Below are 16652 nucleotides of genomic sequence, written 5' to 3'. Positions count from 1 at the left end.
TCCTAATTGGATCCAATAGACTGGTAATGCTGAGCTAATACTTTTAAATGTCTCGCCTTGCACAATTAATATTACCTTGTCGTGCATCCATTTGCGCTACTGGATGAATGTCTTCTGCTCCTGCTCCTGTCACTGCTAACAAATGATTTTGTCAAGCCATTCTTTATTGTCTGGGGTGATGGAGAGCAAAATTTGTGCTCTCCTGCATATACAAACCTGTTAACTATACTTCTCATATTTAACACAAGGGCGTCCTAAAGCTCAGATAACCAGTTTCTAAAGGAATTGTAATGTGTGTTTGCAGGAGGGGTTGCAAGTGTGCTGCTGCCATGCATGAATATACCAGCATATGAAAAGAGGACTTGATAATTTTATCTTTATCGAACCAGTGACAGTCAGATTTCTGACTTTGTTCAACTTTTGTGATTCTGCCTTCTGCAGTTCAGTATACAGTTACCATTAGAAACAGGATATCCATTATATCCACTTGTTTTGAGTCATATATAACTGCTATCTAGTTACAGTGGTAAAACTCAAATTGCTGCTTAGCTGATGCTCTTATTGTCCTTTTTATTGACTTCTAATGTGTGGCTTTAGGTTGAAGACACTTAATACTGATGAAAATAAGCTGTGAATTTAACCCCCTGAGGAGTTTTCTTTCAGTTTTATGGGGCATATTGTTATAATAAGAACTATAAAGCCACTTTAACCTTGATTAAAAGGTGAATTATTTAGTCAAAGAACACAAACCTTTGAAACAGCTCCCTTCCATATAAGATGATAATCAAAAGAAAAGCTTAATGTTCACTTAAAATTTAAAATACTTTTTCAGATGGTGGGCAGTAGATTTCACTGATGTTCCCGTGAGCAAGTGGGTTTTTAAGAGTTTGACTGGAGGATGGGATGGATCCCACATGGCTCTTTAAAACCTGTGAGTCCCTTTGGAAACTCTACATTTGGGCCTATTTAGGTTCCCTGGACTTGGAAAAGCCTAAATGTAGGTCTTAAAGTGAGGCATCTAACTTAGGAGCGGAGTTTGTAGAAACTCCTTACTCGGGACGTTATAAATTTCCCATTGCTGTGTCTCGGCCGTGTAGTGCAGCTTGGGTTTTACAGTGCAACGCTGTGTGGCATTCTCAGAAATGTGATATTTCATATTTTTTTACAGCACTTTTACATATCTGGAGTAATATTAATACTTATTTCTATTGGTATGACACCAATGAAACCTATTCATGGAGCAGGATGTCATTATACTAGATGCTGTGCAAACAGAACCAAAGAACAGGATGAAAGACTTTTGATATAAGAACGAGAAAAGATGAAATAAGTGGAAATTAAGAGATTGGAGGAAAAAAAAGGCAATAAATGAAGATGAAACAATTGGGCAAAAAAAGAAGGGATACAAAGTGACAGTATGATAGGTAGTAGCTACAATGCACCAGCTTCCTAGCTGTTGGCAGGTCTCTCTAATGTATTCCTCTCTTTTATTATTTTGTATGTATGACTGTGATAGCTGTTCTGAAGTGCCTTTAATCGTTTAGGAAGCGAAAAGTATTTTCCAAGTAAAATCTGAGTAGAATTAATTTCCGAAGGGCATTAAGAATTACTGTTCTTAATGTGACCACCTTTATAATTTAAATAAAGGGAATGCTATATGCATATATGTATATGCTTTATTCTGCCTTGCTGCTTGCTTTTACTGCATCACTAAGGGATTAAATGGAAATATTCAAAAAGCTTCTTTAAAGAAGTATCACCAGCCTCCCCTGCTGCTGAAATCCAGTTGGGTCTTTGATCATGGGTTTGCAGCATCTACCAATATGGCAGTCTTCAATGTGGATGAGTATTTCAATGTCCAGTTTTTCATTCTTAACAACAGTTAGACCCCCAAGCTGGAGTGAATATGCTAAAATGTTTCTGATCCATACTTTCATAGCGCAATTAAGTTTCCAGGAAGAATTCTTAAGCTTTCAGTCATCTTTCTGGCCGCACTTCAAATCTTAGCAAAGTTTGACGTTAATTAGTGGTTATTAGCAAGGTAGAGAAGATGTTGGTGACAGCAGTCGTACAGTAATATTGTTTCAAACAGGTGTTTTTGTGAAATAACAGGTGTTTAATCTTCAATAACTTGTAAGGTTCTTTTTTCCCTTTGGAATAAATTGTAGGTGTGTCTGCTGATCTTGCCTTAAAATTGCTTAGAAAGGTTTTCTGTTTATACCTGCTGGAGAGATTTGAACGAGAATATGAGGCACAAGGCACAGGCTACACGAAATGCACATTATTGCATAGGACATTATTCAGTGCAGCAGTTACAGGAGGCTTAGAAGCATTCAGGCTAATATTCTTAATGGTTCCTTGATGCTAAGCTCCTCAATCCATATTAGGCTTTTAAGTGATCTGAACAGTTCTTTAAAGTACTGTGCCACTGTCAGTTCTCATCAATCTGCCAGGCGTTATGTGGGTAATCATCATCATCATCGTCCTAGATGGATCCGTTCAAACCAGTAGGATTAAACGTGTGAGTCAGCATGAACCTTGAGTGTTTTGCAGAACGAGGCCCTTAAGACTTTGTTACGATATTTGTATGCTTGCTGCAAATACAGAGTTGGGGGGAGTTCAAACTCCTGTCCAGTGCTGTGAGATATTACACATCAATGCCTATATTTAAGTAGCCGATAAATACAGTTTACTGATAACTTTTATTTACTGCTCCACTTTGTTTTCTCGCAGCTGCGGAAGGCAGTGATGGATCACATATCGGATTCGTTCCTGGAGACCAACGTCCCGTTGCTGGTTCTCATCGAGGCCGCAAAAAGCGGCAACGAGAAAGAAGTGAAGGAGTACGCTCAGGTCTTCCGCGAACACGCCAACAAGCTAGTTGAGGTAAGGGACCTAGTGACAGAGCTAGGTTTCCATACTGCTCCTCTAGGAGAGGTGAGGAAAATGATAGATCAGCTGAAATGTTAGAGATGGTGTTTCTGTAGCAGGTTTTGGTGAACTTCATACTGGGTGACTGCTTAGCAAATGTGCGCTGTATTTTAGTAGCTCATTAAAGCTGAGTTCATTTTGAATATTTCCAGTATTTTGTCAAGTTTTGAGCAGCAAGGCGTCAACTTCAGTTGAGCTTTACTAATGGTACAGTAGATTGTCTTCTCCATGAAGGAAGAAGCCAAATAGGTGCTCCAGAATATGTCTGGTGCATGCTGAAGGCCACTCCAGACTCACCAGCTAATCATGCCAAATCAAAGTAGGGAAAAGGATATATAAAGAAGGCATAGCTGAAGACCATGTTTACTCTTGAAGTATTAAATAAGTTTTGTTTGTTTGTTTAGTACTTCCTCTTTCTGAAGAGACTTGCTGTGTAAAGTCAAACTGTAGTTAGCTTCAAGGATGGTACAGATGCATTTATTTGAGTGGGGAGAATAAAACATAATGATTGAAACCTGACTGCTCACTGACCAGTTCTTACCAGATGATAATGTTTGTGCATGCCAGTTTGCCCTCCATGGCAGGTGAACTATGAAAAATACTTGCCTTTCTTGAAGACACCAACACAGTTCAGTGATGTTTGTTTGATATTATTGTGGCATTATTAATGCTCTGTACTGGCATTATTTTGAAGAATATGAAGCTCCTTTGTAATCTCCTGTCTCACCAGCCATGTTATGTATACTTTAACAAAAAAAGCTACTAGCATATTGCTGATTTGAGAAGTATTGAACTATAGTTTGAAAGGTTCCTATTTGGGGGGGGTGGGGGACATTCTGCTAAATCTCTGGTGCGTAAGCTCTAGTGAGCAGTAAGGGTTCAGTAAGCCCTACTGACAAAAGCTGGCGTTTCCCTCATGAATGTGTGAGGGGTATTTTTGGTGGGATTAGGGTGGGTGTCATGGGAAGGTGTCACTCTCCCCATTGGCAATAGAGGGAATCAAAATACCTCACTTGAGCTCTAGGGTCTCACTTGCTGTCTGGGGTCTGCCAAGTGCTACAGTACTTCACTTGTAGGCATCTAAGCGTAGTTTCTGGGCTTTAAAACTGCAGCTGGAATCTGTACCTCACTGAATATTGTAAGTTTAACTACTCTTATAGGTAAGAAGAGCAGAGGAGTGTTGGCAGCTTGCAGTCTTGACCCATTAGTGCTGCAGGGAGGTTTGTTACTGCTGTCTGGTGGCTGGAGCTATGGCAGTGAAAAAAGGAGATAAAGCCACTATGTGGTTTTTCTTTCTTTCTTTTTTTTTAAGCATTCAGAATCATATTGTAGTAGCAATCAGAATGGTAACCTTATGAATAATATGCAATGAACATATGTGGTTAGTGTTATAGCAGTCCCCTCCTCCACAGATTTGCAACAAAGTGTTGCAATTATGGGTCTAATAGCATTATTAAAAAGTTATAAATAACTAAGTAGATCTCATCTTTTACAAGATAATAAGAGGTAGTGACAGAAAAGGAGGAAAAATCTGTTAAGGACTATAGGTTTAAAAAAAAGTTGAAACTAAAAACTTTGACTGGAAGAAACCAAGATACTGATTCTGATTGTTCAACTGTAGGATTACAAATTTAACATTACTGTTGGATTTGGTTACTGATTTTTGTACTTTACATGATCTCTTTTAGGTATCTTTCTCAGAGGACCCTGTCAGTAAAATAACAATGATGATGGTAACAATAGATGCCTTGGTCCAAATGCTACACACTTTTCTCATCCCATTTATAAATGACTTTTTTCCTGTTTAGGCTGTTTCAGCCTATTTAAAGCAGAACCTAAACTGATTCTTGTGCATCTCTGACAGCTGATACTAGACTATGGCTTTTTCCTACCCCTTTCCAAAGATGGGCTCTTTCAGATCTTGGTCTTTTACTTCTAAGCATTGTTGTTTGTTTGTTCTGGGTCGTGAAGTCTCTTGAAGAAACCAATTTCTAGTGCAAGTGGGATTTTGAAACCTGGGTTTTGTTCATCAGAGCGCACAAGAAAAATGTTTGGAATAGACTTACTGTCTTGTACACTAGCTTTTTCCACTTAAAATAGTCTCATCGTTTTCACTTAAAGATGTACAATGATATCTTAGCAGATGGGCTTCTATGGTTTTGTGGGTCAAGCATTTTGCAAATAGTGAAATATGGTTTAAAGATGAGACATAATCAACTGACTGTGGAACAAAAGATCGTTTCCCAGGCACAGGGCCAGAATTTCTTGCTAATATATGCAAACACAGTTCTACTGAAGTATTTAGAGTTGCACTTACTTATGCGAGAGGAATTTGGCAATACAAATCCAATACTGTGAAAATGCTGTAATAATCAATAATTCTAGAATCAGAATCCGGATTTCTTGGATGTCCCACCAAGCTCAATAGGAAGTCTATAAAGATCAAAAGGTTGGAAGAATAACCCATGTAAGAGCTATACTTTACCATTGTGGGGAAAAAAAAAAATTATGTTTTGTATTTGAGGAACATGAGGCGTAATTTTCTGAGCTATATGTTTACAAAGATGTATGTTGTAGGAATGAGGCTTATGGAGGTTAACTTTCCTAGTGCATGTTGCAGAACACTTGCAAAATCTTTGTTCGTGAGCTGCTTTGACTATTTCTGTGTCTTCCCCCCACCACCTTTTCGTAACACTTGTCTTTTGCTTTTCACTTGATTTGCTATGATATGCCTCATTTGAGAATAAACTCAAAGATGAATTCCCAATTTCCTAGGCATCCACTGTCACCCACATTTCTCTATGGGCTGTTTAGGAAACCCAAGGTCAAGTTTCATGACACCCATGAAACTTGAGGCACATTATCTGCGGTTCCTATGTTCAAGCCTGGCTGCTCAGGCTCCCTCCAGAGCCTGCAAGGCAGAACATCTCAAGACTGAGAATCAGCCTATTTGTGAATCATCTAAAATGACTTGGAACCTAATACAGACATTTAAACATACCTGAAGGTCCATGGTACGTTTCAAGGCTTAGGTGACTAACTCCATTTCTTCAAATCACATTCCAGCAGCCATCTCTCAATCTCTGTGCTTTTTGAAACCAAAGTTAGAGGAGCAATGGTGCTTTCCAGATCATGACATTTATCTTGTAAATCCTTTTAATGTTTTTAAAAAACTTTATCTTTCGTGACTGAAAGGCAGTAAATGCCTAAGTCCTATTGCCAGCTTCAAATATGACCTTGGGAAGTAATTTAATGTCTGTGTCCAGGCTTCTTCATTTGTAGCATAAGGTTAATGATAATTCTAATACCTACCTTACAAAGGTACTCAGGTGCTAAATCAGCTCAGATTTATTCAAGGCATCTATCAAAGCACTGTATGGCAGCGACTTAATTAACTTTTATTGTTCTGTTTAGTAGCGTTTTCTGTATTTAACTGTTAGTCCTCTGGATTGTGTTTTGCAACATTACACTCATTAAATGATCGAATGCAACCACTTCTCCTGGGAGATCAAACGCAGCAGCCAGTAGGCTCTGAAGAGCCAGGATAGCAAGCTGCTTAGTTGCCTTCAACACGAAACCTCAGCATACGTGACGTTATTAACTAATAACTGTGGAAAATGCAGATTGTAGGGCCTTCTACTTGCATTAGGGGATTAGATTGGGGTTTCCGTCCTTGCAGCAAGGATGGGAACGAGTGCATCAGAGTGCTATTGAGGAGTAAAACTCTTGTTTTCTAAGCTTAATTCAATTATGCTATTTAATATTTCTTGACTTTTTATCTATTTCCTGACAGCGTGTGCGAGCTTTGACAGGGATAACGCTGGCAGGAGTGCTGGTGTCTATCTAGAGTTGACTGGGGAAGATAAGAGTAGAGGTGAAGTGGCAGGTCTCTCTGCAGCTTTCACCAGACTCAGTTTCCCCTCTAGACCTGTGCTGAGTATCTGTTGTAACTCTTGGTGGTGTGAATGATACGTATGGGCTAGGAGTTTCAAAGAGATTGCCCATTTCATGTTTTATCCTACCACCATCCACTGCTATTAGGTTTACAGGAATGAGATTTTTAAACTGAATTTCAACAACAGATCTAGTGGAAGACACTTTTTTAATTATTACTAATTTCTTTTCACTTAGGCGAAGTGATCACAAAGCATATCCCTCTGTCCTAAATGTTTGGCAGCAATTTTTGAATGTAGCTTTAAAGAAAAATCCAGAATAACAGCAGCTTTTAGACTTCCAAAAAATGCAGCCTTCTAGAGGAGGCGGCAGCCACACTTGACATTTGGCTGGGTCAGGAGGAAGGCTTGCAGCCGGATCTCTGTTATACAGTATGAGAGCTGAAACCAGGTGCACAAAGGTTTCCTCTTATAAAATCCTAAAGAATGAGATGTACAATTGAAATGGCGACTGACCCACAACCCAAATGTCACAGGATTCTTTCTATTGTACTATGGATGTTTGTCATTGAATATTGCTGTTGTTTGTCCTTCACATCCTAAGGACAAAAATCTAATGGGTTGTGCACCGCAAAACAAGCCCTTGACTCAAGGGAGTGTGCAGAGGCTTCCTGTGAAAAGGCAAAACTTAGCAAGCAATCTAATTCTCTCTGTTCTTAAGGAAAAAAACAGAGTTCTGTGTTTATACTTCCTCATCTTGATGAGGAAGCTAGTTACTGTGAGGACAAGTATGAAATTTTAATATGGAAAAAACAAAGGCATTTGCCACAAAAGCAAGAAGAATGAAGCTGTGCTAAATCTGAATAGCATCAAAGTTTAGCTTAATTTGATCTCCAGGAGGGACACAATGGAAAGTAATAGAACAAAGATAGTAGGCTATAGGAAATTATGTTCACGCTCTCCATCCTGAAAGTCAAAAAACTTATCCAGTAAAAGTTCAAAAGTGTAATTACTCATTGCAAGTAGATGTTCAGGAGGTTATGGCTTAAAACTTCATATGACAACATGGACTTCCAGATTTTCTGAAAACCAAGAGTTAAACTGATTTTTTTTTAATTTACCATTTGGTGATCAGCAAGCAGTTGCATCGGTTAGTCTTCTGCCTCAATTTACTTCTGACAATTGTAATACTGTGGAGAGGACTCTTATTTTTAGCTGTTTTAAATCTGGTGCTGCATCACTTCCTGCTAAATACAATCTTTCAAAAAAAGTGTCCTACCAGTTTTGTAATAATTCTAGAAAAGATTTTTATGGGGCCTGCACAGCTATCAATTTTGGCTCATGCAAACAAAGATTTCCAGACCTGCTGAAAATAATCAAAGTTATCTAATGAGGGTGCTTGCTAGTGGAAGAACTGTGTTAGGCAATGGTTTATGGAGATTAAAACTTGATACAGTGCAGACAAATCAATAGTATCACAAGGTTAGATAGTAATTTGTGGCCAATGACACCTAAAGCAGCTCTTCTTTCTGTTTTATAGTCTCTCTACTAGGCTTATAGGATTCTTTAACTTCCTCCTGACCATGCAGGTGTCCTTTTGAAAAGGATACCGGGGCTGCTTTGGGGAGGTTTGGCATTTTTGTCTTTACTATAATGCCAAGAAAAAAGAACTAGTGTTTGACTCTTTGGTAAGACAACATCCATGCTGCTTTTCATCTTCCGAGACCTGGCTGTCAGTGAATTTACCCCAGATTTATATCTGCAGCAACAGAACTACTGTCTAACCCAGCATTTTTGCTCTAGAAGTGTCTTTTGGAAGTGTACCCTGGGTTTTCAGTTTGTAAGAAACTTAAAGCTAGAATTTCTCCTGGGGAATGGAGAGCTTATGTTCAGGTTTTGGACTTGCAGGGCCAGGTTCTTATTTGGTGTAAATCAGCAACATGCTGCTTGAGATCAGCAGAGCTTTTGACAGTGATCTTCATAAAGAATGTTTAAAAAGGCTTGTTTTGTGCTTTCGTAAATTTGGATAAGTTCATGAGTCTCAATTTAGTGAACTGAATTGGATTTTCATTTGAGAAAGATAAAACCCAGAGTAACAAGCCCAAGAGGAAAATATTTGGTTCACTTATTTCTGAAATTTTAGTTCAAGGAACAAGCAATGTTCCTATATGATATAATTCACAAATACTGACTGTGCTTGAAATGTTGTGTTCTTTTCAATTTAAGTGCACATCACTGCATTACTGGAGTATCTGACTAGCTATTTTCTGCTAAGCAATAGAAGAAGAGATGTCAGCCCTCTTCCAGAGCCTCTTTATCCAACTTCCATCATGAAAAATATGTACCTCTGGGTTTTCTCTCTTGCAAGAATAATAGCTGATCTTTTTTTTTTTTTTTTTTTTTTTTTAAACTTGACATTAGAGCTAAGCTAGGTAAGAAATAATATTTGGAAGGTACTAATCCTTGATTGCAATCAAGCAGCGTTAGGAAGGTCATAGCTTAGTTGAATTCAAGCCCTTCAAGTTGAGAGATTTGATCCGAAATTAAAGCTGTGGGCTACCTTTATGTCCTAGTGTTTCATCTGCTCAGTTGAGTTGGAATTTCCATCTCCGACCTTTCCTCCCTGCATGGGCAACAGATGTCTTTAATTCCTAGTAAACATCATCAGTGTATTGAAGATTGATAAAACCATAACAAGTCTAATTATCTGCAGTGAGGGTATGAAAAGCTCCAGAATGCTTTGCAGTTATCTGTTCTGACTCCCTGCTGCAGCCAGATCTAGTTACTCTACTCTCTTCATCTTGGGAGTCTGTAAGCCTTTAAGATAAAGGAAACTAGAAGGTTTTCAGGGGAAAATTTTCTGGTAATGGTTCACTGCTGAACTCCTTCCTCTACTGGCTTCTCTCCCACACTTATATTAGACACAGGATAAACAATATTGGTAGTCTGCTGCCATCTTTATTCCTGTGGGGATCTGCACCAGCTTAATCTTCTGCCTTCTAGGTTAACACTGAAAATCATAATGCCTTATGGAAGAGAGGACATACAGAGATAATTGTGGTTTTGTGACTTTTCCAGCCTCTTGTATACCTTTCTCTGAACAGGGTAGGCTATTAAAGGAATTAAAAAGTGATCTCTGTTTTAAAGATTGCTTGTATTCAAGAGTGATCACTGTCTTCAGGCAATATGGATCCAGCTCTGAAGCTTAGGAGGTCTGCCATCGGGAGAGGCCAGTGCAGGAGCTGCCTGTGATCTGGTGGCTGCATCCTTAACACAGAAATGGGGGTAAAATTAATCTTGGGTATGGACAGCTTGGCTATGGAAGATGTTGACTGTGGAAGTGTGCCTCAGCACCCGCTTAGCAGGTTCCTGAGGAAACTCAGGAATCCAGGATGGCTCCAAGGCGAATAACTTCCTCATCTCAACTAGCTTGCGACACAACTGCTTCCAAAATCTTGTCCTATTAATAATACACTGGTAAACATGCACACCAGAATCTGTGAGACTAGTAAGATTATCTTGAATAATCCTTTTCTACTCATTTCCCCTTTCCTTTATTCTTAGACTGGTAAGCTTCCATGTGTCCTAGCAACACCAAAAGGGTTGAAGGACAAATTTACTCTTTTCCCCCCACATCTTTCCCCACCCTTCTGTGACAGGTACCTAAGACACCTGCTACTTAAACTTGGCAACCTGTGGGCAATGATAGCTCATTTTCACCTTCCTGGAAGAAGGCTACAAGCAGGGGGAGGAAAAATGTGAGTAGAAAAATGCCACAGCATCTCCATACCAATCTGTATGCATCTTTTGCCTGGAAGTGTAGATGCTGTAAAGCTGGTCCCATTATCTAATTTCCTATAGGTCACCATTCAGTTGTGAATGACTGAACTATTTTATTGTATGCTATCTCTTTTTACTTCTTTAAAGAAGTGTAAAAATACATATGTATCTGGAGAGCTTTCTACAAATTAGTTAGTGTACTTCAACCAGTTTATTAACCGCCTCTGTAAAGAGATGAAGTCTAATTACTCCCTCTTTAATCACTGAGTAAATTTTTTGATTTCTTTTTCTAGTGAATAACACCTGCTTAGCTAAAGAGAATCACTCCTCCAGTCTGATCACACTACTGTGGTATGTGATTCATGTGCTACAGTAGTCCAAAATAAAACAACTCCCACATACTCTAGTATTCATTTATGTCTACTACCAATGTAATCCAATCGCACAGTGGTATAGGTGATTTAAAACTTGTTAACAACACAAAGAGCTCTGGGTACCTTTTTAAATAATTGATTTTATGCATTATGGGAATAATGGCAGCTCATCCTAACCAATTGTTGGACGCTTAACCTTAGTATACTATGATGCCGTACAGCATAGGCTGGGAATTGTCCCCTAACATTTCCATAGAAAAGACTGCTCTGGATGGATTGAATATGTGAACTTTTTCATGGCAAATGGTCTTCTGGAACCTAGATATCCGTTACTTTGGACTTAAACACTTCTGATAGACATGTTTTTCTTATTTACAGAAATGTCTTCCCTTCCATCAGGGAGGAGTAATGTAAATGGAAGCTCTTGAGACAGATACAAACCTTCCTTAATTATTCTTCCATCAGCGAGGGAAGTAAAGCTAGCTGTTAGCGGAGGCATTGCTCTCAAATTGTCAGGATGAATCCATCACACTTGTGTGATGACATGGTGTAAAATTCCCAGCAGTATGACTGCTCTGCCCACTCTTGTTTGGCAGCTCTAAATCAGTACTGGCAGGTCTGTGGTTTACCTGCCTTTAGTATGGTTTTTTGTTTGTTTGTTTTGTAATTGCTTTCCACTGGGTAGGATGCATGAAAGCCTCTTCATTTAGTAGTCAGCAGGTGAAACTTAGTGCCAGCATCCTGCACTGACCAACCTATTAGCTTTCTGGCAAGAACTAGAAATACAGCTAATGCTATAACTGACTTCTGTTGGCTTCCTGGTCTTTCTACACCTTCATACGTGCAAAAGAGCATTGGGTAGGAGACACCTAGAGCAGGGGTAATACTCTGGCCTTTCCCACCACTGTAAGTCACCTGCAGCTCTGCCTTCATGTCCCTTTAACCATCCTGTTAGCTAGGAGGAATAACTCAAGTAAACACTGCTCAGAAGAAGCAAAGGTTCAAGAAAGCATTCTTGCTTTATTCAGCACGTATCCTCTCATCTTTGAGTGTTTAAAAAATAATGGCTTTGTTATTGTGTAGACTTCAAGACTTTTGATTTTTAAGATTCCGAATTTTTTCCTTCATTTTATTTCTCTTAGTCTCTATTTTATGGGACTATTTTCAATATATTGTGTAATACAAACACCTTTTCTATTTAGCAGCCTCCCCTTTCAGCTGTTCTGTATTAACACGGTTATATTTCAACAAGTGAACATTATGAACTGTTTCTCTATATACGCATTTTATATTTTTATGCAAGTAAGAAGAGTTTGATCACAAAACCCTCTCTTATCACATAAAATTTAGGATGGAATTAAGGAGTAGGGTGAGGAGTAAAGGGAAGAATGAAATACAAGAAGTTATACCAGTATTCCAAAATCATGACTAAGTATCAAATAAAGCAACCAGCTTATATGAGTATATAGAAAGGGAATTTGTCATCCGTGACTTCGCCATTTCAAGCGTGCAGGATGGAGTGATAGAGAAATAGAGCTGTTAGGCAGCCAAAAAGTTCGGCACAAGCAGTAAGCATGTCTGAGGAGACTGAAAAGAGCATTTTCAAGAAAAAAATGTGTCAGATATGTAAAGGAAAATATTCAGACATGTTCCAAAATCTGCAGAAGATGCAGACAGAAGAACCGTGTCAAAAGTGCAAGGACAGGATGACATGGTTAATGGCAATTCTGAATTGCTATAAAAACAAATTGTAATCAAGAAATCCTATGATTTTGGAGAAGGAAAAAAAACCATAGCTTTAATTGGAAAAGAGAAGGGAAGTCTATCTGTATGAAGCAAAACTTCAAACATGTGCCTATAAATAATAAAATGTATTACTTCTGATTTAGGTATGCAAGTGTGGAAAGCATTGTCTCTAAATACCAAGTTCACAGGCACGTTAGAGCTGCCCAGGACTGTCTGTGTTGCTTTAGCTTTTTAGCTCATGGGCCAGACAATCTCCAGGTGTCATTTTTGGTTGGCAGATTGTCACTGATGCTGACCCCATAATCAGTTATGCTAAGTGACTTCAGCAGTGGGTTCCTTGGGTTCTTAAATTTATTGCTCTGTCATCTGAATATGTCTGTTTTATTACTTCTAGCCCTTACACTTTGTTTCACATCTTCTCTTCAGAACTGAAGACCTTTGTAATATTTCTGCTCTCCATGTAGGTACTTAAATTTTTATCCAAGAACTCCTTAGCTTTGTTAAGCTGTGTAAAATGGGGTGCTTTGGTCTCTTTTCGTAGCCTCTGTTTTCCAGATGTTTAATTACCTGTGTGACTCATCTCTATACCATCTGCTTTTTTTTCCAGCAACTTCACCAGTGTTGCTACCTGAAAAGTATAAATTCTCTTACTTTTTCTCACCATTTAGCAGATGCAAATAGCACCTGTAGGCATAGTGTTTTGTGGCTGTAAGTGAATGAAAAAAAATCTCATCACATAAGTATATTTTATTTGTGATTAATCCTGGAATTCCAGGTGTTTTCAGTCATGAGAGACACCTTTTGCCATTTTGACGATGTTCAATAATTGTTTTTGTGGTGTTTTTGCACCTACATAATCTATGCCTCAGATGACCTGTGTTGCTTTAAAAAATTTTTCTGTGAAAATAGATTCTCAGGTGAGCTGCAGAGTCAGATAAACCACGTCTTTGTTTTCTGCCAAGATAGCTGTTGTTTGGACAAATTTTACTTCTCTGGTTGGAGGCTTTTGCTACAGAATTGAGTAAGGGAACGGTAACAGAAATCCCAGTGATGCTATGAATGCATGCAGAGCAGCCTGTGGGAAATGCATCTAGGAGGGCTATTGGGCAGAGATTTTAGGGTAAATTTCCAGTGGAGTTGTGTACACATGTTTATAATACTGGTGCTGAATGTCAAGCATGTGTGGGACTGGATTTTATTTTTTTACCATGTATTTATGGGTTTCTTTTTATTGGTGACCTATAGATTATAAACAAGAAAATACATTTCATGTAATGTGGATCCAGAAAGTAGATATTCTCTCTCCTAATCTTCCTAATTGAAAACTTGAGTTCAGTGATGGAGGAAAAAAGGCATTAGAAAACGTATAGTGTCACAACCCCTGGTATGCCTAATTAGGTAAATACAATACTAAACTTATTTGCAAAATATCTAGATTTTACTGAGTAAAATATTATGCATGCAAATAACAAGGTTTCTGAGTGTTTGAAAATGTATTTCATACCTTAATTTGGAGGTAAATTTCCAAGCAAAAAAAATACTGCTTCACTACTCATCTAAAATAACATTTTAACAAATGTGTGCATCGTGTTTCAGTTGAGAACCTAATGGGATATTGAAGACAATAAAGGGTGACTTCATGACTGAGCATGAAAAGTTATTGGTTTTCTTGTTTGTTTTGCTTGTTTTTTTCAAGTTCAGAGTTCTGAAAACCAAATAAAATAATTGAATGGATTTTCTCCAAAGTTCCAGGAAGATTTTCCTACAGTCTAAGACTAAGCATGAGGAATTTCAGGCTAATGACAACTGCTTGAGAAAGTTATAAGTAGCTGAGAAAAGGATTTTAGAATGAAAGTGTCATCTCAACAGTAAGTGTAGTGTGACAGAGTGGTTATAAAATTCCAAGTAAAACTGTGTTTTGATGACCCTGAAGTGGTTCCAAGACTTCAAAAGTTTAGGAATAGACATTCTGTAAGGCTTAATCTCTTAACAATACATTATGCTTAAAAGCACAAGATAGCAAAGCCAGAGGAGGTCAAGATTTACCGATGTCCATACTTCTTGCAGTCAGAAGGAATGTATGATATAGGTTATATTTGTGTCTGCTCCTAAAAGATGAGTGACTTGCAGCCTATTGATATCGCCCTAATGTCCTTGTCATTATAAAGCAATGACTTCACTTTCTTGCTCAGATATAATGAGAGCCTTTTATCATAGAGACCCAAGAATGGTTGACTTGGGGGCTGCCATGGTACATTACAATCTTTGTTCCATGTCTCCTTGCAGCACATCATTCACAGTCGTAACCTCTGAGGTTACAATTAAATGCTTGTAGGCTTTCTTCTTTTAATGCAAAGAAGAATAAGTACAATTCTTAAGCACTAGACATGCTGATCAGTGTAGCAGAGCAGATCTGCTATTACCATTTGAAGACGCAGTACATAGCGTTCTCAAGTTTAAAGAGATTTCTAAATTTTACCACACCCAAGGAAACCAGTCCAAGCTGCTCTAAGAACTTAAATCACTGCTTGTGATGTGACTGAAAAGCACCATGGGTATGTTTTTGATGCAAAAATACTGTTGCCATGATGTCAGAAGGAAGATGAAGGTGCTTGGCAATGAACATTAACAAAATAACAAAGAAGCTAACATGCAGAAAATTTTTTAGATAGATGAGGGAAGATAAGAAAGAGGCAATAATGACATCTGATTTGAGTCTGAGAGTATCACTTCCTTAATTATTCTTACTGGGACACCAGTATAGCTGAGCATAGTTCATGTAAGAGAGTAAGAATTGAAGTTTCATGTTCTCCATCTCAGAAAATAACAATGTCAAAGGACATCCCTTTCACAAGAGAATGTTTTGTGATTTTGTTGGTTTAAGGTATCAAAACCGAAGCTGATGCAAGAAATGGTGGTGGTAGCTATTACTGACCACCATACTTAAAACAGTGCATGTTATTAAGCTTCTAATCATCGTATTGGAACTAGTCACTGTATTACCTTGACATCTCTTGGTTAAAAGATAGTCAAACACTCAAAGGGCAAAGTTAGGAAGCTATAATATTTCACATACTGTCAGTCTAAATAAGAGAGATTTAATGAGATCAAATTCTATACCTCAGGTTACATATCTATATTTCAGTATTACTGTAATACTTGCCTATTTCACTGAATTATCATAAGTATGAAGAGCATGAATAGATCACTGGCAACCTTAGACAAAAGGTTCCACGTAAGTGCAATATTAATTATACTAATTTGTGACACATGGTTCTCAAAAGCCTAACAGATTAAAGCATTAATGCCATAAATCATTAATTTCATCTGATTTTTTCATCCAGTCTTTTATTTACTTTATGTTCAACTAAAAATTGAGGTTAATGAGTCTTTCAAATGTTCTATAATATTCTAGAATTCATTATTTTCCCCCCCAAGGTAAAAGTTCATTTTCTTCTCTCTTCTCCATCCGTTTTTAGGCTAGAGAGGAATTTCTGAGTCACACCATACATTTTCATTTGTGAAAGTCACTGATAGCAATTTTCTCATCAGAAAAGACATACAGAGAATGAGATGGCAAAAAGCCAGAAACCAGCAGGAACTCTGGAATGCAATGTGCAAATATAGTTTTATCTTATCTTACATCTTTTTGTCTTCCTTTATTTTCTGCAAAAGTTATCCTCTTTCTCATCTACACCTTGACCCAAAATCATCTTTTACTTTAATTTTATTTTTAATAAGAATTCAGAATTCTGCAGAAAAACTTTCATCTTTTTCCTCATTTTTGAATTTGATGATTTGCTACTTCCTGAAAATGAATGAAGCATTCTTAAAATAAACTCAAATTTGGTAATAATCATAAAAATGATACATCATTTATATGCATTTAAAATCAGAATATAATACAAAAACTCCCTCCCCAATATTT

General features: G+C 37.9%; 1 protein-coding gene across 5 annotated transcripts in view; it reads left to right on the top strand.

Annotated features, from left to right (window-relative positions):
• Positions 1-16652, top strand: part of CTNNA2 (catenin alpha 2) — a 466069-nt gene that overhangs the window by 357788 nt on the left and 91629 nt on the right. For all 5 annotated transcript variants that reach the window (XM_064511622.1, XM_064511625.1, XM_064511624.1 and 2 more), the window contains one exon: positions 2734-2886. In XM_064511622.1, coding sequence (XP_064367692.1) covers positions 2734-2886 — 153 coding nt within the window. The remainder of the gene's footprint in view (positions 1-2733; positions 2887-16652) is intronic.

Source organism: Dromaius novaehollandiae, chromosome 4 (genome assembly GCF_036370855.1).
Source record: "Dromaius novaehollandiae isolate bDroNov1 chromosome 4, bDroNov1.hap1, whole genome shotgun sequence".
NCBI classification, from domain to species: domain Eukaryota; kingdom Metazoa; phylum Chordata; class Aves; order Casuariiformes; family Dromaiidae; genus Dromaius; species Dromaius novaehollandiae.
Note: the sequence above shows the minus strand (reverse complement) of the source record. Positions and strands in the feature narration are given on the sequence as shown.